Below are 20,835 nucleotides of genomic sequence, written 5' to 3'. Positions count from 1 at the left end.
AAAGGAAAGGAGGTTTCGCACAGAGAAATCCGGGCCAAGGTTGTAGACCACAGATCGCCTGCAGGACAGAAAACTGTCTCAAAATGTATCTGCAGAAGGAGAGTTCCAGAGCCAGAGAAGGTAAAGAAGAAAAACATGTCTCAAAAATCAGTTCAGTATATCCACGCACAGTTTTTATGAAGTTCATGTTTTACCAGTCTGACCAGCAGTTCATTTTCAGTTTGACGAGGGAGAAAAATACAGAGAAATAGGGAACTAGGAGGACATGAAGGGAGCCACGCTGAAGCTTAGCTGCTTAGTCCTTTTCCTGGCTCATCTTGTGTCTTCACAGTTTTAAAGTCAGCAGAAGAGTCTCATTTAAAAACACAAAGAGAGACAAAGAAAGAAAAAAAATCAGTCTGAAACTAAATAACCAGCAGATGGGAGAGCTGTTTCTCTTTCGTTCATTCTTCTTTCCTCTGAGGGGGCACAAAAACACTGTAGCTTCAATCCAAGTGTTTTAGCAGGCCAGTGTGGGTAGGAGTCTGTAAAACACACACCTCAGACATTTTCCATGGAGTCAGGAAGACAGATTCATATATTGAAAGAGTGGAGGAGTGTGTGTGTGTGGCTGGGATGAACACAGCACTTTGAGTTGAGTGTGTGTGCGTGTGTGTGTATGTGTGTGTGTGTGTGTGTGTGTGTGTGTGTGTGTGTGTGTGTGTGTGTGTGTGTGTGTGTGTGTGTGTGTGTGTGTGTCTGTGTGTGAGTGAAAGGGGTGTTGAGGGGGGTTGGGTGGCTGCAGCAGTCAGTTAAGGGGTAGGGGAGTTGGGATGGAGTTGTTTTTTTAGGGGGGGGGGGTTCATTGTCTTCAGGTGTAGATCTCCTGTCTGCCCCCTGACATACATCCCCCATTGAGCCCCCCTAGGTGCTGGCTGTCCATGATCTGGAGCACTTCATCCAGGATGGACGGCCCCAGGTCCAGGTGCAGGGAGAGCAGGGAGCCGGCGTGGGACAGGTAGGGTCTCTCCTGGAGCCCCGTGTCCTCCTCCGGTGTGCTGGCATCTCTCCCGAAGCTCTCGTCTTCGCTGGAGCGCGTCGGGCTGAACCGCGAAGACGTGGTCTTTTCCGGAGACGCCAACATAGGGTAGGGCGGTGGTGATGACGTCAGGGCGCGGTCCTCCAGGTGCAGTCTGGGAGGTTTGGGTGGCGGGGCTTGGTAGGGTGCAGGAGGGGAGTGGGGTGTGGTTTGTGGGGGTGATGGCATGGGTTGGGGGGCGGCGGTACCGGTGATGGTCGGGGCGGTGGTGGGCAGAGTGAGCGCCTGCACACTGCCAATGACCGGGAGGGATAGCGCATTCTTGAGCAGTGGCGAACTCTCAGACGATGGCAGGTGCCCGCTCACGCTCGACGTGCGGCTGAAATGGAACTCATCGCCACTCCCGCCATACTGCGACAAAGCGTGGTGGCCCTGTTGCCCGGGTAACAGGTGGAACTTGCCCTGCAGGAAGGAGAGATCGCCGAAGAGGTCATCCGCGCCACCGCCGCTGCCGATGTGGATGGTGTGGCGGAAGTCTCCGAGCGGAGGGCTGATCATGTCTGAGGAGAGGAGGTCGCGCAGCTTCTCCTTCTTGCCCTTGCGGCTGCGGCGCTTCAGGTAGATGGGAGCTTTGGCTGACATCTCCGGAACCTTCCCTCCGGGGCAGCAGAGAGCAAGGTCTTGCAACAGGGTGAGCGACGAGAGAGGGGAAAAGGGAGAAAGACAAAAGGGGCAGAGGAAAAGAAAGAAAGACAGGAGCTACAGAGAGAAGCCCAAAGAACTCTCAGGATAGGAACGGCAAGATGGGCCTTTTCTCTTTTTTTCAACAGCAGGGGATGTGGCCCGGTCCTGCTTGCTGTTTGCCAGAAGGTCTAAAGTTCAAATGACCCAGTGGTGCAACAACACCCCCACAAACAATGTGGCCCAACACAGCACCCGCTGTTTTATTCCACACCGATCCCTTCCGACACGTCCCTTCCTGTTTTTCCACGACTGGACTTCAAAGTCGCCGTCGTCACCGACGTCTCTGAGATGACTTTCCCAGCGCTGTCAGCTGACCGGCCACTGCGTCAACACCCTCTGCCTGCAAAAGAAGAGTGGACAGGGAGAAAGAGGGGGGGGGGGGGGAGGGTCAGATGAACACTTAAAATACTTCTCGGCTTGTACTACATGTGCGCTTAGAAAAACACACACTATAAATAGTCAAAGGCCACTTCCTTCCTTTTGGGGTTCACTGGATTTATTTACAACTTTTGAGGGCTCCAAGCCAGCTCCAAAGACAAACAAGAAGAGAGATGTTTAAATCTCAAGCCATCACAAAACCACGCAGACAACAATGTCTTGGCCGTAAACATCTTAGACCCTTTTACATAATGCTCTACTCTAGCAAATGAACGGGATGTGCTGATAACTTAAAGCCACTAAGAAATACAGACACACACACACACCCACCCACACACACACGCAGATGTTCTGGAGAAGACATTTTCCTAAAATGTGTGAAAGAATTCTCCTCTACACAGACACAAATAAGTTCTAGTAAGCAGAGAAAAAGACAAATAAATCTAGATTTTGATTATGTAATTAGCAGGCAGGAAGTTAAACAATCACAGATTATTGTCGTTGGCAGTGCACCATGGGAAAAATGTGCATGTGGAGTCCTTTTGGGTGACACCATGGCCTCGCCTGGCTATTGCAGTCTCAACACATTTCAATAAAGCTAACGACAACAGCAGGTTATGTCAGCAGTCTAATACACCTTGCCTGGGCTGCAGATGTCTCTAAACAAAGCCAGATAAATATTCTCATTTATCATATTTTACTAAAGATAATGATGGTCATGAGTAAAACAACATGACTGACTCACTTGAACCAGAACACTGTACTGTTGTGTTTGTGTTTGTGTGTGTGTGTGTGTGTGTGTTTGAGAGATGGAGAGAGAGAGGGAGAGAGAACTGTGTTTGTAGCCGCATACTAAGAGGTGAAGCTCAGGTTAAACACCTGTAAATAGCTAACATGCATCTGATATCACAATAACTCACACTTCTCAAGTTATAGGAGTTATTGCTGTGGGCATTTAATGGAAAAGACAAGACCTTTAAGAATGCAAGAACACTTTAACCACCAATCCTTATAAACAGAAAAGCATAGAACACCGTCATGTGTTTCTGTGTTTGTGTGTGTGTGAGAATATGAGCAACACAAACAGAGCAAGAGAGAAACTATGTGTGTGTGTGTGTGCATGTGTAAGATAATGTTACTGTGCCTTTCTTAATGTCACTATGACAACCTTTCTCTGTCAGCTACTGTGCATTACATGGGCAACAGCCCAAACAGCCAACCTCCTCCCTGACACTGTGCAGAAGACAATCCCCAACCATTACATAATGCACAACAGAGGCTCGTGAGCTGAAGCAGACACACACACACACACACACACACACACACACACACACACACACACACACACACACACACACACACACACACACACACACACACACACACACACACACACACACACACACACACACACACACACACACACACACAAACCAGAATGCTCCAGTGATGTCCCACTGCTGCATAGAGTGAGTTGTGTTGGAAAGATTTTGGTGATACTAAAGTTTATTGTGAGGGATTTCGGGGAGGTTAGTGTTTAGACACGAATGTATACACACACACACACTCACACACACAATGTGAAAAGATCTGGAGTTTAAACACAGGGACGCCAGGTGACAACCAACAGTATCCAACACAACATTACAAGTAGACAAAACAACCACAGACACACACAACAAACACAAACATTTTAGCTCTTCAGCAACAATCAGAATGGATGTTCTCATTGTAAATTGCTGTTCATTTGTAAAACATGTTACAGACTAGGGTTATATTTTAAGGTCATGGCAAAGTTTATGGAAAGATTGTAAATAAAGGGAATCGTAGCTATTGTAGCTGAAACTGATTATCTGCCCAATCAAGCCTGGATGTTTTTTCTAGTGATAGCCTGCATGTAAGCAGTCCGTGACTGTGACTAATGAAGTATTGTGCCCAGCAAGAGCTGTGTGTGAGCGAGAGCGAAAAATCAGATGACACTGTCAGAACACTGCTGATTAAGAGAGAGAGAGAGAGAGAGAGCGCGAGAGAGCGTGTGTGTGTGTGTCAGTGTATCTGAGATTTGATCATGTGTGCCACTTGGTATGTGCATGAGTGTATATGTGTGTGAGGGTGTGTCACCGTTAAGGGTATTAAATACTGTGTGTTTATGTTTTTTGTTGAGTAATAGCCATGTGGTATGTGTTTATGTATGTGTTCTGTCTTTGTCTGAGTATGTGTGTGTGTGTTTGTGATTAAAGTGTCCTCTGTTGGATGCCTCACTCTGATAGCATGCTATGACAGTGCTTGGGGAGAGGGGGGGCGAGAGAGAGAGAGAGAGAGAGAGAGAGAGAGAGAGAGAGAGCTTGAGTGTGCAGAATCAGTGGACTGTGTAGATAATGATGATTTCGATAATGAGCAGCACAACAATGAGGGGCCCATTACTCAGAACTGCTCCCTCTCTCTTCCCCCTTTCTTTTTCTTTTTCCATTGATTCATCTTTTGCTGTTGTAGTCTCTGTTTGAGCCTCTCTCTATCTCTTCCTCAGTGACTAGCTTTCTCAACTTTTCTATATGCCACGCTGTACCACTTTGAATAACTCTCTTTTGAACTTCCCACTTAAACAACTCTCTGAATACCTCTCATTCTGAAACCTTCCCACTCAAATTTTCTCCCATTAACCTTTTTTTTTTTTATACCATTTTTGGCATCTCTCTCCCTCTTTCTTTAATGTTCTGTTTCTACAAATTCTCTGCAATGGCCTGAGAAACAGGCCCAGTCTTGCTCAATGAACTGAAAAGCAGAGACACTGTCAAACCATTTTCCAGGAACACGATAAAAGGTATACCAAGTTATAAGAACTTTAAGGGGATTATCACTGGGGGAAATGGTATTAGACACAGTGTTGGCGACAAAGGCAAAGACCATTTAAAAAAAAAACTTACCAGGCCAAACCACAGAACGGACACGTGCTCTCTAAATGAGTGGTTTCAAGGGAAATGAAATCTATTGTTACTTGGTTTGTTTTTCCCGAATCAATTTCAAAGGCAGTAGGTTAAGTCCACTGAGGATCTGCTGGTGTTAGGGTATGACTATCTGTGTCAAGGCCAACGGTCAATCTAATCTTAAGTCAACAGAATTCAGGGCTGGGTAACAACATGTACTTTTTACATGAGGTACAGGACACATCTGCCAATGATTCAAACATACACACTGCATCTCTCCTAATTTCCATTGCTTGTAGCGAACATGCTACTTTGAAAGACAGCTCAATCGAGCTCAAGGTCATTCTCAGGCTATGCCTCTAGTGGTGTTGCCTAGCCTGAGATATGATGTGCTACTTTTTGGCTACTCTTTCACCACTCATGTGGTCAGATTGGTCACAAACCCTCTTGGCAGAACAGCCGCGGGCACACCGGGCCCCCGCCAGTCGCATGGCCGCAAAGCCTCTCTATCCGGACTAACTAGAATCCGGCGACCCAAATACTCCAAAAGTATTTCCATGCCCCCACATCTGCTTGGTCCCCAGTGATGCCACAACTCAACTAGGCAGACCAGTCTCCAAAAGTGTGGACTGACAACCGTTAACTGCTTGTAACTGACATCACAGAAACCTTGTGGCACGCAGGCCATTTGGGCTCACCACAGGGAAACAGCATGTTTTCAGCAGTTCTTCTTAACACGGCCATTTACACAGTTGCTTTTCTTTTCAAATACAAGCAGTGCACATGGGTGTGGGGGGTGGTATTAGACTGAGGAATCAGCACTGGTTGTTTTTCAGAGTAAGTCTACTTCTCAGGAATGGGTTTTGGGGAATTCAGCATTAGAACCCAGTGACTCATATCCTGTGATTGGCTACCCACACCTTGGTGTCCAAAGTATTTTGTTAAAGTGTTTTGTTTCAGTTTCCTCAAACTGGAAAACACCCAAGAAAGCTGTTGAAGGTCTGATTAGACCATTGTGATTGATGAGAACAATCATTGCCAGAAAACCAGATCTGTGTGGGCCTGCCATAACCATTATGCTACCACAGGTGCCAACACAAGTGAGGGCAAGACAACTTCTTTCATGAGCTCTCGACCATGGCATTGCCCTCATAAAGCAAACTCGCTGATCATTGGGCGGAAGATTTTAAAATGTCTTACTTCATCTCATCCTTCTGAAAAACAAACAGATAGATCACACGTTATACCACTATTGCCCCCTTGTTGTTAAGGTAGAGCAAGGGTAAATAGCGTTGCTGCCCAAGCTAAATGGCTGCACAATGACCAGACCTCGGAAAGCCGGTTCGTTTGTTAGATAATACATGGAACATACTGTCACAACGTTTTTGGCGTCTCGTAGCGATTCAGAGCGCACACAATGGAAGCTATGAGGGCTGAGAAGCGCATTGTTTGGCTGCGCGCACTGATGACAGCGGGCCGGTAGCCTGCAAACAATACTCGCAGTGTCACCATTGAAGCCCCTCTGAAAGCTGGGAGAAAAAAAACGTGGCTGTGGCGATCACAAAATGGGTTTCCATACGGTACAATCATGATTCAGGAGCGTGGGAAAAGTTTACTTGTTATGTTTTGTGATTGGGTGTTTGTGTTTTTAATTGAATCAGTTGTAAATTCTTCTGTGCTAGTACAATAATCTACCTATTCATTCTGGTTTCCAGAATGACGTTTCCAAGTAGAAGATTCCGGTCTGGGGGTGAATTTACCGGTAGCTGAATAATCGCACACCCCCCACAAATCAAAAGAAAATCGCAATCATCGAGACGTCACTGAGAAGTGAAAACAAACTAATGAGATATTTGTTCAAATATGGTGCCGACTTAAATAAAACCTCATAGGGTATGTGCTATCGGTTGTCAGTTAGTTAGTTACATTACGAACTGAGTTTATGGGGTGCAGTGGCAGTATTCTATTTGTCAAATTACTATCTTTTCTAACAGATATTCCCAAACTAATCGAATGATATAAGAATTGCAGATGTTCTTGACCATCCAGAGGAGTTTGGTGAGGTGTTATCTGCATTTGCCCCAAACCGCCGGTCAACACAGAGTACAGCTGCCACATACAAAAAGTTTCCAGTAACAGCTATGTAGTATGCCATCGTCAAACTACCCTATCCATATCGAAAAGTGCAAGGATGCCTTGTCTGCAATAAAATCACCCACTTAAAATATGTTTAGATGTGCGTTCTCCGCATCCGCCGTCCCTCCCTCTATTTAAACAGACTTTCAATACGGTTCATAAACCTTACGCAATGCATAAGAAAGACGCAGTCATCTTAACTCACAAAACACCAGGTTCATGTTACCTTCAAATTCCTATCGCCACTCCTGACAGTTCCTCGTCGACTGTGTGATATTCTTCAACAGCAAGAAATCCTCCTTTGTGGGACTGTGCAGTTTAGGACTGATGATTTTCGCAGTGTCAGATGTTCACTGCGCAATGTAATGCTTAGGTTCCGGCGCCATATAAATAACCTGCACACCTGATACCGTGTGCCATACAGTAAGCATTTGCTGATACTGTAAAACTAGAGAGGCGCGAGGGACAAGCCTCTGGCTCTCACGCACTAACGTGTTCCGCAATAGGCTACCGGAGCACCGCATTCAATTGGACAGTCTCGGTGCGGAAAGCAAGGAGCTGGATTTCGCAACGACTGGCCGACCCAGACATCTGATCGCTGTCATAAAGTAGCTAGTGAGAAACCCTGGCGCCGATTTCCGTACACACCTTGGGGTGAAAAGAAACATCAAATGCGAGATGTGATAGGCAGTTAAAGGTGTATGTAGACTCTTACATCACAATGCCTTTAGCATGTCTCCTGAAATCCAGACCGGGGTTTTCTTCGCGCTATAGAATGTCACACTTCTTCCTTACTGCTGGAAATTCCAGCGGGTCAAATCCGTTTCAGCCATAGAGGCACACGCAGACGTACACACGCATGGAAGCACGCGCTGACTCACTTTTTAACTGTTACACATCCCTCAACTCCAGATAACCACGTCTCTTTTTCTCTATCTCACTCACACACCCACTCTCACACAAATGTCGCTCAGTATCAAACAGAGCTTCTTTTCTCCCTGTTTTTGTCAGGAAGGAAACTGTTGTACAGTACTGGAACGCCAGTTCTCCCATGATTAACAATGTAAGGCAGCCCAGAGGGAGAAACACCCAAGCACTGGCCCCAAGCCCAGCTTGATGCTTAACCTTGCCCTGCCTGACTGCTCTTACTGTTGGTTAGTTCCTCTGCTTAGACCCATGAGAACTGGAGTCAGAGGAAGGAATGAAGGGGAGCCATGCATTTTGCAAAACAAGGGCCTCAGTGAGCTGCTAGTCTTCCCGTGACCCTCCTGGAAATGGCCCGCCAACCAGCCACTCAGACTTGAATATTTCATTTTGCATCCAGCCCATGCCAGCGAAACAAGAGAAACCTTTTTAAGGTTTCCAAAGATTGACTTTTGGTGGGGAGAGGTGGAAGAAAGGAGAGACACGATAAGAAAAGAAGAGAAGAAAAACAATATGAGTGAATACATAAAAATGGAAGAGAGTGAAAAGAGAAAAGATATTTTTAAAAAGAAAGAAAAGAGAAGGGATCTGGTTATTTTGTGATCTAGTTTTCCCATTGGCAACAATTTGGTCTCATCAGAGAAACATGTCACATAGTTCCCCTATCAGAACATCAAACAGGGGTGAGGAGGTTGGGATCAAAGTCACCCCATATGGCTCCACAAACGCTCAAATGCCAACCTCATGACAAGGACCCTTATCACTCATCCTAACTTGCATACAGTGCCTGATCCCTCTCATCTTTGGGTATTAGGGTCTCCGTCTTGGATTATCAAGGAAAAAAGTACATCTGCATACAGGCCCTTCAGTACACACAAACACACACACATAGAAATAAACACTGACAACTTGTATCAGATATTAAGCCTGAAAATCAAGCTGGGGATATCCTATCAGTTATTTTACACAGCCATCTGTCTGGTATGATCTTCCTAAAATCTAAATCTAAAAGTGGTTTCCATGTCAGATAGGATCTCATGTACTCTGAGTAGGTCTCCCCGTCTACTAAATCACTTCACAGTAAAGAGTATCATCCTGGCTTTCAGAGTCTCATCTTTCTTTCATAAAACCCTCCATTTTTAAGTGTCTGTTATCTCCCGGCGTGACAATCACAACCACTGAAGCAGAACCAGACTGTCCTCACATGTGATTCACCGCCCAGCCCAGTCAGTTTAAGGTTGGGTTACTACAGTGAGGGGTGTGCATGAATGTGTGTGTGTGTGTGTGTGTGTGTGTGTGTGTGTGTGTGTGTGGGGGGGGTCTATGTAAGGCCAAATGATGAAACTGCATATGGAACTGAAGGTTCCACTTAAGTGTTTCTCATCTTTTCTACACACCTACCTAAAACCCTCTTTCAACATCCAAGTGTGTTTAAAATAAGGCACAGGTAACAGCTAGGTAATAAAACAAGACAGAAAAACACACATGTATAGGATCAACAATGCACAGTAAAGGTCCGGCAGTTTAGGACTAACACGGTTTACTGTGAAACATCCATAACCTGTGCCAAGCAGTATGCATAATAGAAAAATATGCAAATATGGAGAGTTAATAAATAACGCTAGTCCTGCTATTGGCCGTTTAGCTACAAATGGGTGTTTTGTTCTCCTCACATCACTCTGTGATCTAAAAGAGAAAGTATTATGATGTAAGAGAGAAAGTATTGTCCGTTATTTAAACCCAACACACCCAACATGTGGAGAACAGACACACAGTACAAAGAAAACAGATGTCAGTTTCAACACTGTGGGTCTGCTTCCCTTCTGATGGACGTTTGGGCACAGATTCAATTAGTCATTAGATCAAAGTTTTAATTTCCTCCCAAAAAGGCTCTGATACACTCCGATAGTACATCTGAACTCCAGTCCAGCCCAACCGTATTCCTCTGCTGTTTTTCTGTGAGGAATTCATCATGATCTCGGAAAACAAACCTGACGCTCCTGAGCAGTGTGTGAAAATACATATTTGGTTGAGAAGCAAGGATCTAGGATTAGAGTAAGGCATACTTTGAGTTTCTCTCTCTCTTTTCGTATGTGTGAGTGTGTGTGTGTGTTGTTATGGAGGAGTGCTGTTCAGCTGTGCTCAGGCCTAGGCCAACTTTTTTTCCCCCTTCCTGCACAACTTCAAATACAGTCCAGATGTTTTCATTTTTAAAAGGCCACCACACTCAAATGTAGGCATGTTAAAACCATTCGTAAAAGATTCTCCAGGAATACACACTATATATACCCACGCAACACACACACACACACACACACACACTAAAGGGGAGTGGGTATACAGAAATACCTTTGAATACTAACTGCCTACATTCAGTATGAGGTCGTGTGTTTTTAAATAACATTGTGCTGAGAGTAAAGCACGGGGGTCCAAGTGAGGTAACCTGGATAAACAGAGCCACCTGCTCCTCTCCGCGTCCAATCAGAAGCCTTGCTGTGTGTTCCAGCCTTCATCTGGCTGCGCTACCCTCCCTGCTGCATCGAGTATGCTGCTGACTCAACTCCATCCTACTTCCCCGGACAGGCCCGCTTTGAATATCAGCATATAAAAGCATTCCAGAAAATGCTGAACCAGGAATCCTTTTTTTAAAACCTCGCACACGGACGTCTCACGCACACACTAATAACTTTGGCTAATCTACATTGCAAATGTATGTGGCATTCAGGTCCGCATTTTATTGTATTAAGTAGAATACAATGTTAAACATGTGCCAATTTAAAACAGTAGCTGAACAACAAACCAGAGCATTCGAATTGCTCCAGAAGAGCAATGCTCAGCCTGTGAAAATCTTGTTCTCAGTAGGCTAAAGTGTTGCGCAACAGCAAGCTATCTATGTCTCCCTATATATATAGGCTAGAGGGATTAGTCTCATGCGTCGCTACAATAACTTTATATAAACTTCTACATAGTTACAAATACAGACAAACATTACACAAATGTTGGACTTCGGCCATTGCACTCCTAGTTATCTCAATATCATCAACAAGTGGAATTTTAGTCGTTTTCCCCCCATTATATAAGATCCAGTGCATTGGTTTGTGGCTGCTGAAAAGTAATTTTACAAGTTAACAATGTTACTTTTATAAAACTGACATGATGCGCAAAGGTTAATCGCAGTGTGACCACAGCCGTCAACTCTAAACCACATAGCCTATTACCAACAGAATAACTCAACTTACAGAATGATGTCTCCACCGCAAGTGTCATGTTCTTGGCATGTGTCTCGCAGTAATATCCTTGTCATTCCATTGAGAAGCCAAATGTGATTGCTATATCAGTCCAATATATTCGGTGCCAAATTAGTTGTTTAGAGGGAGCGTGAGCTTCCGAGATCCCAGAGAGCGACTCTCCTGACTCTAGCCTACGTGCGGTTTAACGGTCGCTGGGGTAACTGGGCTGTGGTTAAGCGTATAAAGCAGCGCTCGGCCGAAGCCTCTGGGTGGGGACTTCGCCTCGCCGTTTTGAACTTGCCCCCAATATACACGGCGGTGTGTTGCCAAGCTACCCGAGACAGTTGATAAATTGTTGTCACAATAGGCGTGAACGTGCCATTGATGGCTGGTCCCCTGAGGTAAATGACCGTTAGTCTTAAATCTTCACACCTTAATAGCCTAGTCATCTAACAAACCTTTATTTGTTAGAACAAGATGACGACGTATGAAACACATACATAGAAGCTAATGACAACCAGATTTAATTAGATTAGATTAGATTTAAAAACGAATGGTCGTCCATGGATCAAAGGCTTTCTCGTCCCCAAATTATAGCCTAGGCCTCCTTGTGCTTTAATTTAATTACGCGCGCAGTTGTCTTGGGTTTACACAGTTGGCATTAACTTCTCACTTTACACAGTGCGATGTTCAATTAGACTATAACTTAAGTCCGTGAACGCCAATATAACCTACGCAAGACATGGATAGGCTCGGCTACTTAATAATGAAGACATCTGTGAGAAAGTAGAATTCAGAGTCAAGAGTAGACTATAGTCCGTCTTTGTTGACCAAGACCTGTAATCGTATTTAGGTTACTGATTTGGTTGGAAAATTCCAGACTAAACACTACAGTTGGCCCAAGCGAAGTTAAGAAACCTCCCCTTCTCATCTTCTGCTCCTCTTACTCTATCCCCTTACTTCCTCGCTACGGAGGACGCTCAAATCTGGCCAACTTCAAAATTCACTCCCAATTTGACGAGTAACATGAGCAGACATTTACGGACACGCGCTTGCACCCACGCACGCACCCAACAGTCCTCCCACATTTACAAGCAGAGACAAAACAAATGAACACTTGAGAGACTGAGACTGTCATTAAGATGCATCATTTAAATCTGCGGCTGCGGGTGGAATTAGGGTCGCCGGGGTTTAACGACCGTCTGACGGGGGATTAGCGCTACAATTGATTATGAAGCCCCTCATTGCCACACTCAGGCCCCCTTTGCCCCATTGTTGAACGAGGCCTTGCGAAAATGAGTGTTTCGTTATTAGAGCATTACTACACCTTCACGCTGGAGTTTTTAAAGCCAAGTGAAACTAAAATATCTGAAAATGTTAAAGTAGGCCTATTTTTGATTAAAACTACTTAATTAAAGGAGTATTTTTGTGCCAAGGAGGTCACTGTGCCTCAAACCGATATTAAGTGATGACACCTTTGTAGTCAATCATGCTGAGTGGCATGCTGCATTCAGAGAAATTATGAAAAAAAGCTACTTAAACACTGATTATCAGCAGTTGACCTGTTTTGATCCTCATTGTCTTGAGAATTCACAAATTCTCATATTTTATTGTGAATGCTGAAATACAATAGGCCTACTTAAAAACTGGATGATATTCTTTAAAAGCACCAAATATACAGGCACAGTTCTCATTAGGTCATATCAAAAAAAGAGCCCAAAGACCGTTACAATAAATTCTCAACAGGTTGTCAGTGAAAATGGGCTTTAATCACAGGGCTTCGTGTAGGGTTGGAGGCAATAATAAGGGTCATTCCTACCTTTGTTAACATGTCAGGAGGACACATTGTTCTCTCCTTTTCCCAGACAAACTCTACGGAGGGGCCTATGAGATCATGGTGTTTCCGCGTCAACAGACGGGACTGGAAACCCAGCTGGGTGCACATTCAGGATGCTGACATCAAGCCTTTGGCAGTCCTGCGGTGGACTCAATATGTGATTTCCAAACAGTAGCCCATTTGTTCTCACAATGTATTAAATTGCTGAATAAAAGGTGAGAAATAGCTTATTATGTTTAGAATTGATGTGTCTGAATAACAACATCCAAGAAAGAACCAAATGCACTGAAAAAATGGTCGCCTCTTTTTCTTTTTAAACAATGTTTTATTATTCCTAATATTAGATGTAGATACACAAGTCAACAAACATTTTCTGTTTTGATTCCGTAATGAAAATGCTCCACAGCACACTGACCTCTGGTGGAAAGGTCTGGTATTACAGACAAGTACCTGAAAATGGACAGCAGTAATAGTTTGTAGTAATAAGTAGCAGTAGTAACAGTAGTAGTAATAACAGTAGCAATAATAATAATAATAATCATCGTCATCATCATAAGAGTTTTATAATAATTAATCATAGTAGTGGTATTAACAACTCAAAATTAGTTGAAGTCACAGAAGGAGGAAGCAACCCTCCTGTTAAAAAAATAAAACAATATGAGGTTGGTGGATCAGAAGGCTAATGGAGGCTTTAAAGACGTGCCACTGGATGAGCAAAATACAATCCCCACGAGACAGCTTACCTTATCTGTCTAACACTCAAAAAAAGGAAGCTACATTTCCCCCCCCTCATCTAATTCAGTTCTGTGGTTTTCGGGTTTGTCTGCATAATGTCAAGTTTGTATCGAAAACTGTTTTCTGAACTATATTGCATTTAAAAAAAAAGGGAAAAAAAACCTTCCGCCTTTCCTTCCTCACTTGGTGCTCTGCCATACACTTGTACATTCATCTCACACACCTGCAACACACCCACTCTCTGCATGTGTCTATCCACCATAAATAAAACAGGCTGACCCCCTTTCTGCTATCCCGTCAGCCCGCACTACCATCATGGCCGAACTACCATCTCACCGCTCCTCTAAAACTGGGACATCAGCTACACACACCTCCATCACACATGACCCAAAACACAGGTGTCACCGCTAAGTGTGTATGTGAGTGTATGAGAGTTCAAGATAGATATTGTATGAGAAATGTCCTTGTTTATATGGTCAAGATAGAGCCGAGGTATAATCAGTACAAAAGACACCGCACGTTGGAATGAGTTTTTGAATGGAGAGAGAGAGAGAGAAAGAAAGAGCATGAGAGTTGGCATGAATGAACAGAACAGTGTCCATGATTTGAAACTAAACCAAAGCCATTCTGTTGACCTACTGCAACATGTTACCATTCTAGTCTGACCTGTATTTTTTTTGCCTTTGTCTGAAGTCATAAGGATTCACCACAGACATTCATGCTATACATCACAGTTTTTTTTGGCAAACACTGGGCCTTAGCTTGGCCCAAACCTGCAGTAGATTCCCCAAACCACCAGCAGAGGGATCGGTGTGGCGAAACTAACCCAGACTGGCATCGACCACTGGCAGTAAACTCACTTAATTTTAGACCCATCATTTCATACCTAGAATAAGCTCAGATCCAGCTGACTCCCTGTTAAGTCATCAGGTGCTCGCTGTAGCAGGGTAATGGCAGTGACAAGCTCAACTCAACCCCCTTGGTGTGTGTGTGTGTGTGTGTGTGTGTGTGTGTCTCTCTCGAAACTTGAACTCAGACGGGGGGGGGAGGAGACTGCTACTAGAGTCTCTTCATGAAGTCTGCCGTCTCATTAGGAAGCCTACTGAGAGAGACTGGATTTGGCTGCAACTTTTCAGTCCCACACACACGCTCTGGCAAACACGGCTCTGTGTGGTCGTCTGGCATCTGAAGTCAAGCATCAGCTGAACAAGCCAATCACGGCTGTTGTTCCTGCTTAAATGCTCAGTGTTTCTGACTAGCTGCATTTAGCCGAGAGCCCTGATCCAAATCACAACTGTACATTTTGCCACTTCTAATTACAAGGACAATTCATTCATTCATAGACATCATATTTGTGAAGATGTTTGAATTCAAATGTAACATCTGTGATCACTCCTTTCAATTTCAAATTAGACCTGGGAAATAAGCAATCAACAAGACAACAGATGAAAAATAGTTTCCTGGGCCAACTCTGGCCCCTCCATGGCTTTCACTGTCAGAATGAACTACACTGGGTTGTTTTAGGCTTTCACTGTGCCCTGAGTGCACCACTCAAAAAGGACCCCTAGAAGCATGGGAAACAAGTGGGGGATGGATTTAACCGCAACCCCCAGGAGCTTAGTCTCATACTCCACTCCTTCACATAAAAAAGGGGCTTCACAGTACAAGGACCCTCGACATCGGACCACAACGTCTAACGCCACGCCACCAAGTGAACGAGTCCCAACAAAAGCAAGCTAGATGGCTAGCGGGATGCGACTCCTAAACCAGAAGATGAAGGGAAAAATGTACGAATGATCATCTGCCTACAAAAATAGTCGAATATCATGCCACACCAGGTAGAGTAGGAACTAACAGCATGCTCCTCTACAAACTACGAAAATTCCTCCTCTCTTGTCCCTTCAGCCCTTTTGTAAGGGCAACACGGCAGCCACCTTAGTTCAGGCCCGCAACCTGCAGTCACAAACACACACACATTGTCCAGCCCTGAATGTTCCGGTGTAAAATTTGGTGTAAATTAAGACTTCAGCCCATTTAAACAGGATGACAAAGTCCTTTCCACATTCCACATCTGTCTATCATTCAACAGAAGGCTGAGCTTCATTGTGAAGTGTATTGGGAGTCTCGGGTGCTATGGTAACCCCATCAGGCATATTAAAAGGGGAGGTGCTGAAGGGAAAACTCACACTCTCCTCCAGTGCTGCCTTGTTGATCCACATTCGAGGCTGCTTTGATGCCTTTGAGAGAACTACAGTGTGGCACGCCCTCTCCTTAATCATTACAAAAATAGAAGTTCAGTTTTTTTTTTTGCGCCAAGTCTACTTTTGTATTTATTTTGCTGATTTGTTTTGTTTTCTGTTTTTTTCTGCAAATCTCTCTCTCTCTTGGAGAATATATTTTTACTGTTTGTGCACCGTCTGAAATGTTGCCTTTTGCCTTTTCTCTAAAAATAATACTTCCAAAAGGGCTTACAACTGTGATGGGGGGGGAGGGAGAGAGAGAGAGAGAGAGAGAGAGAGAGAGAGAGAGAGAGAGCGGGGGTAGGAGAGTTGTGTGTGTGTGTGTGTGTGTGTGTGTTTATGTGTGAACAGTGAGACTGAAACCTGATAATCAACTAAGAGGAACGTTTAATTAGAAACTTATCAGTATCAACTACATATTCAAGTCAAACAAACCCGAAAAAAGAAGAGAAAAAGAAAACAACAGAAGAAAACCCCTTCAATCACACTGCGCCAGAACCCTCTGCACAGCTCTCTGTGTGTGGCATGTCGGTACGCCAGTGTGTGTGTGTATGTAGGGGTGCGTTCAAGAACATGCACCCAAGCAGTTGCCTCTCAACCCAACTAAAAAGCAAATTGTGTGCAAACCACGGCACCACAAATAATGATTAAAAAAAAAATCTCACCCTCACAACAAACCAAATTCTTGATTGTTTTAGGAAAGAATGGGGGAGGAAAAAAAAAGAAAAACAACAGAACTTGAAAGTCAAAACAGATAGAAACCCCCTCAAAAGAAGAAGAAAGATTGAAAGAGCTTTAGGTTAAGATCTAGTCAGACAGAGAAAAGGTAGAAGAAATCCACTTTAAAAAACGTAAGCCCCACCCCCAAAATGACTGTATTTTGTTAATATCTGCACACTGCAAAACATAACTGCACCTTTTTATTTAAAAAATGAAAAAACCTTGTCATTTAGGCCATTTTCCCTAATGGATAAATCTGCGCACAAACAGAAACAAGAACAGAGACCAACATGGTCCCACTGTTTCAACCAATCTTTTTTTTCCTTTCTCCCCCTACAACAGGACTATCTATACTTACAATTTCTTTAAATATTTTCTCAAAATCTGCAACAGCAAAAAGATAAATAATAATGATAATAATAATATAATAATAATAATAACAGTAATAATTATTGGTAATGCAAGTAACACCAATACCCAAAAAATAACAAAACAATGTGTGTATGTGATCCTTCACAGAGAGAGAGAGAGCGGGAAAGGGTAAACTGGAAAAAGAAACAAAATGAAAGAAAGAGGAAGTAAGACTTTCAGCGAATGGGGAGTTAAAAAATGGTGCTGGAGGGCACCTTTCTTTCAGGTGGTTTAGAGCAACAGGCCCGACTCCTCCAACAGCAAGCCTCACCGGAGCAGGCACCTCAGCATTCATTTGGAATCAGAGAGGAGGCCAGGCCAGGGGAGGGGAGAGGAGAGGAGAGGAGAGGAGAGGAGAGAGCAGAGGCGTCCGGAGTACGTTTACTCAGAGAATTCATACGCCCAGGGAGGCTGTTTGGAAGTTTCACCTGTGAAAACCCTCCCTTCCCAAACAAAACCTCCAGATTAAAAAGCGTAGTGGCCACATGCACCGTTTTAAGACTACAGACCTCAAACTGGTTTCTGATGCTCACAAGACCTTCTCTGATTGGCTAAAAAAAAAAATCCATCTAAGCCAAGAGGCGGGCCTATCATAGGGCCCAACTGACGGAGAGCTGTCTGAAAAATGGAGAGACAATAAATAGATAAAAGACAGAAATATTGAATGAAACATCAGTTAGCGCAGCACATTCAGTGACTCTCTTGGACCAGAACACACAGAAAGAAAGAAAGAAAGAAAGAAAGAAAGAAATAAAGAGAGAAAGAAAGAAAGCGAGAGGGGGGAGAGATACAGGGATAGTTAAAGATAGAAAGAGAGGATGCATTTGAGTTGAGAGTGCCTTTTTTCCTTTTTTTCCCCTTGGGCTGCTATCAGTTCATTTTGAGTTTTGACACGTTGTGTGTTTTGTTATTTAAGTGGTAGTAGTAAGGAAGTTCTAGCTGTTGCTGTTGCCGGTGTTGTTTTTGTTTGTGGTTGTTTTTTTGTTTTATTTCTTCTTCCCGAAGAAGCTGAAGCGTTTCTCGCGGTCTTTATCCTTGCCATCCTTGTTGCGCATAGTGACCCCGCCGGTGTCCCCAGAACTGGGAGAGATGGGAGGCATGGTCATTGCCCGACTCAGGCCGCGGTTAGGCCCGGGCGAGTATTCGGCGGCGGCAGGCTGCATGGACGAGTGGATGGCCCGGATCCATGAGCTCATCTCAGGCTGGAGGGAGGGGGGGAGGGGGTGGGATGGACAGAATGGGAAAGGGAGCGAATGAGGAAATTGAAGAAAGAATGCATTATTAGAAGTGAAAAGAAAACAGAGCATTTTGTGTAATGTGTCGACTCATGGAAGAGGGAAAAAGATCCAAACCAACAGAAGAATTCAAACCCAAGCTGCTAGAATGCTAACGAACAGAAACATGCTAACACGTGGTCAGCCGAGGCTCACGAGGACTGATCCACTCACCTCGTCCTTGGCTTGGAACAGGAACTCCTTGCCATCTCCTAGCCTTTGGTCACAGAGAGAAAAATGGATGTCATTTATGGGAGAGAGAAGCTCAAACCCTGTAACCCCTCAGTACTTTTCCCACATAGGCTATGATTCACACATTCCTCCTATTCCCAGTGATGCAGTCTCCTTCACTCCATCTCTCTTTTCGCAACTTTGTCTAACCAGCCTTTCTCTGCCTCTCCTCTCTTCATATTCTCCATCACTTGATCTGGACACTCATTTTTGAAGGCCCCGTCACACCATGACGTTCTGGTCAACGTTCTATGATGTTAGAGGAAACGTTGGTAATCGTCCATGGTCGCTGGAATTGCGCCAGAAGAGCTTTGTGTGAAAGCTGGTGAACGCTGTAATCGTCGGTAATCGTCGGTGATCGGAGGAGAACGCTGGTCCAAAAAAAAAGTTTTGAACATGCACAAAAGTTCTCATGGAGATCAGCGTTCTTCAACGTTTCATTTAAACGCTGGAGAACTTTCGTGGAACGTTTTATTAACTTTGCACGCGTTTGGCTATCATAGTCAGTCGTTGGGTAGGGTAGACTGAGTACAGTTGATGCACCCGAAATAACTTATGTGCGCAGCAATCCTGAGACGTGATTTTTTTAGTTTGGACATGCCTACTAACGTCCTCTTTGATCCAGGGAAATTTGAGCACCTAACCCATCTCTCGTAGGAAGATATCGGCGAAAGTTTTTTCACCAAGGGAAGATCTTGATTTTATCATGTCCCTTCTACAATTAATATGTTATTAACCATACGTGATCAACAAACGCAACTTACATCATTGCAAACGTTATTCTGTGCACTATACATCTACATATTCAATGCTATTATGTCATGCAAGGTCATTGCATAATCTAGCGAAAAGCAGAGTGGAGGGTATATGCTTGCTTGAGCCAGCATGAAGTAGATGTAGCCTACTGAACTTGAACATAGCTGAGCACTGTTATAGCTGGTGCTGTTCCATGGCAGATGGATATGATATGAAGACTCTTGTGACATGGACAATGTGTGTGGATGTGTTGATGTTTTCTAATAATAACATTGAGAAACACAAATTTAAATAATTTATTTTAATAACATAAAACCCCAAGAATAACGCCCGTTATTTCGTAAATCACAGTAATAATAACAGTAAATCTTCGTCCGAAGACATTGCTAGTGAAAGAGGCTTTGTATTCTTCTTACTTTCAACAGCATTTATCATCTTCTTACTTGCAGCAGCGCTAGTAGCAGAAGCCCCCCTCACACCTTTTCGTGGTCTTGGCGGCATGATGTTCACTGTTCAGATCAACTGAATCCACTATGATTTTCCAGCGTTTTATACCCGTTTGACCATAAAACCCACACGCCAGCAAAACGCTTTTCTGTCATTATTCACACGTAAATTACACTCTTAACACGCTCTTCTAAGGTTGACTTATCGTTTGTCGCGCTGGAGTGACACGTCAGCACACGTTTGTCGCGGACCAGTGACACGTCACTTGGTCGGTGTTACACACTCCTCATGCGTCAGTCCCACGCTAGTCATGTGTCAGTCCTACGCAATTATTTCGTTAGTAACACGCCAGATGTGTCCACATCGCTCTAGAACGCTCGAAATTGAACGATTAGAAAGTTCAGAGAACGTTGACCAGAACGTCATGGTGTGACGGGGCCTTGACTCTCATGTTCTTTTGTAATACAAAATCAAAGTCTTTCTTCCCAGCCCTCCCCTCTCACCTTCGCTTCCCTTCTCTCCCCTCTTACCGGAGTTTGAAGACGTGTTTCCTCTTCTTGTAGTCGTTGGCGATAACGCAGGTGGCCTCTCCCAGGCTGATGGGCACCTCACCGTGGTAGGGGATCCCATTGCTGGCGCTCTTGTTGTCCTTGTAGAAGCCCAGGCTTCCCTTCCTCAGCACACAGTACACGTTCTGCCAGGATCTGCACACACACACACACACACACACACACAGATGTGAGGTGGAGCTCATGACACCCTTCTTCTATCACTTCACCTCTCTCCCTCTCTCATAATCTCCCATAATTATCTACCTCTCCATCTCCCCC

The 20,835-nt window shown here is 44.3% G+C and overlaps 2 protein-coding genes across 11 annotated transcripts in view; both read right to left on the bottom strand.

Moving 5' to 3' along the window:
- Positions 1-830: 830 nt before the first annotated feature.
- cdc42ep2 (CDC42 effector protein (Rho GTPase binding) 2) lies at positions 831-12,467 on the bottom strand. 3 transcript variants are annotated; one of them, XM_031572052.2, is made up of 2 exons: positions 11,364-12,467; positions 831-2,102 (listed from the first exon to the last, which is right to left on the bottom strand). In XM_031572052.2, exon 2 carries the CDS (start codon positions 1,658-1,660, stop codon positions 851-853), a length of 810 nt encoding a protein of 269 aa, XP_031427912.1. In that variant the 5' UTR covers positions 1,661-2,102; positions 11,364-12,467; the 3' UTR covers positions 831-850. The 3 variants fall into 3 exon arrangements, with proteins under 3 accessions (XP_031427912.1, XP_012696910.1, XP_012696911.1); XM_012841456.3 differs by lacking the exon at positions 11,364-12,467 and adding an exon at positions 7,916-9,393; XM_012841457.2 differs by lacking the exon at positions 11,364-12,467 and adding an exon at positions 7,427-7,892.
- A 3,629-nt stretch (positions 12,468-16,096) lies between these two features.
- The window catches only part of LOC105912481 (spectrin beta chain, non-erythrocytic 1), a 90,633-nt gene continuing 85,894 nt past the window's right edge, over positions 16,097-20,835 (bottom strand). For all 8 annotated transcript variants that reach the window (XM_031572044.2, XM_031572046.2, XM_031572045.2 and 5 more), the window contains 3 exons: positions 20,536-20,709; positions 18,746-18,788; positions 16,097-18,499 (listed from right to left, as the gene is read on the bottom strand). In XM_031572044.2, the coding sequence (XP_031427904.1) occupies positions 18,284-18,499; positions 18,746-18,788; positions 20,536-20,709 (433 nt within the window). In that variant the 3' untranslated portion in view covers positions 16,097-18,283. The remainder of the gene's footprint in view (positions 18,500-18,745; positions 18,789-20,535; positions 20,710-20,835) is intronic.

This window comes from Clupea harengus, chromosome 8 (genome assembly GCF_900700415.2).
Source record: "Clupea harengus chromosome 8, Ch_v2.0.2, whole genome shotgun sequence".
NCBI classification, from domain to species: Eukaryota; Metazoa; Chordata; class Actinopteri; order Clupeiformes; family Clupeidae; genus Clupea; species Clupea harengus.
Note: the sequence above shows the minus strand (reverse complement) of the source record. Positions and strands in the feature narration are given on the sequence as shown.

What these genes read in the sequence shown, in the direction of transcription:
- cdc42ep2 (XM_031572052.2), bottom strand. Translation starts at nt 1,660, where the DNA reads ATGTCAGCCAAAGCTCCCATCTACCTGAAGCGCCGCAGCCGCAAGGGC.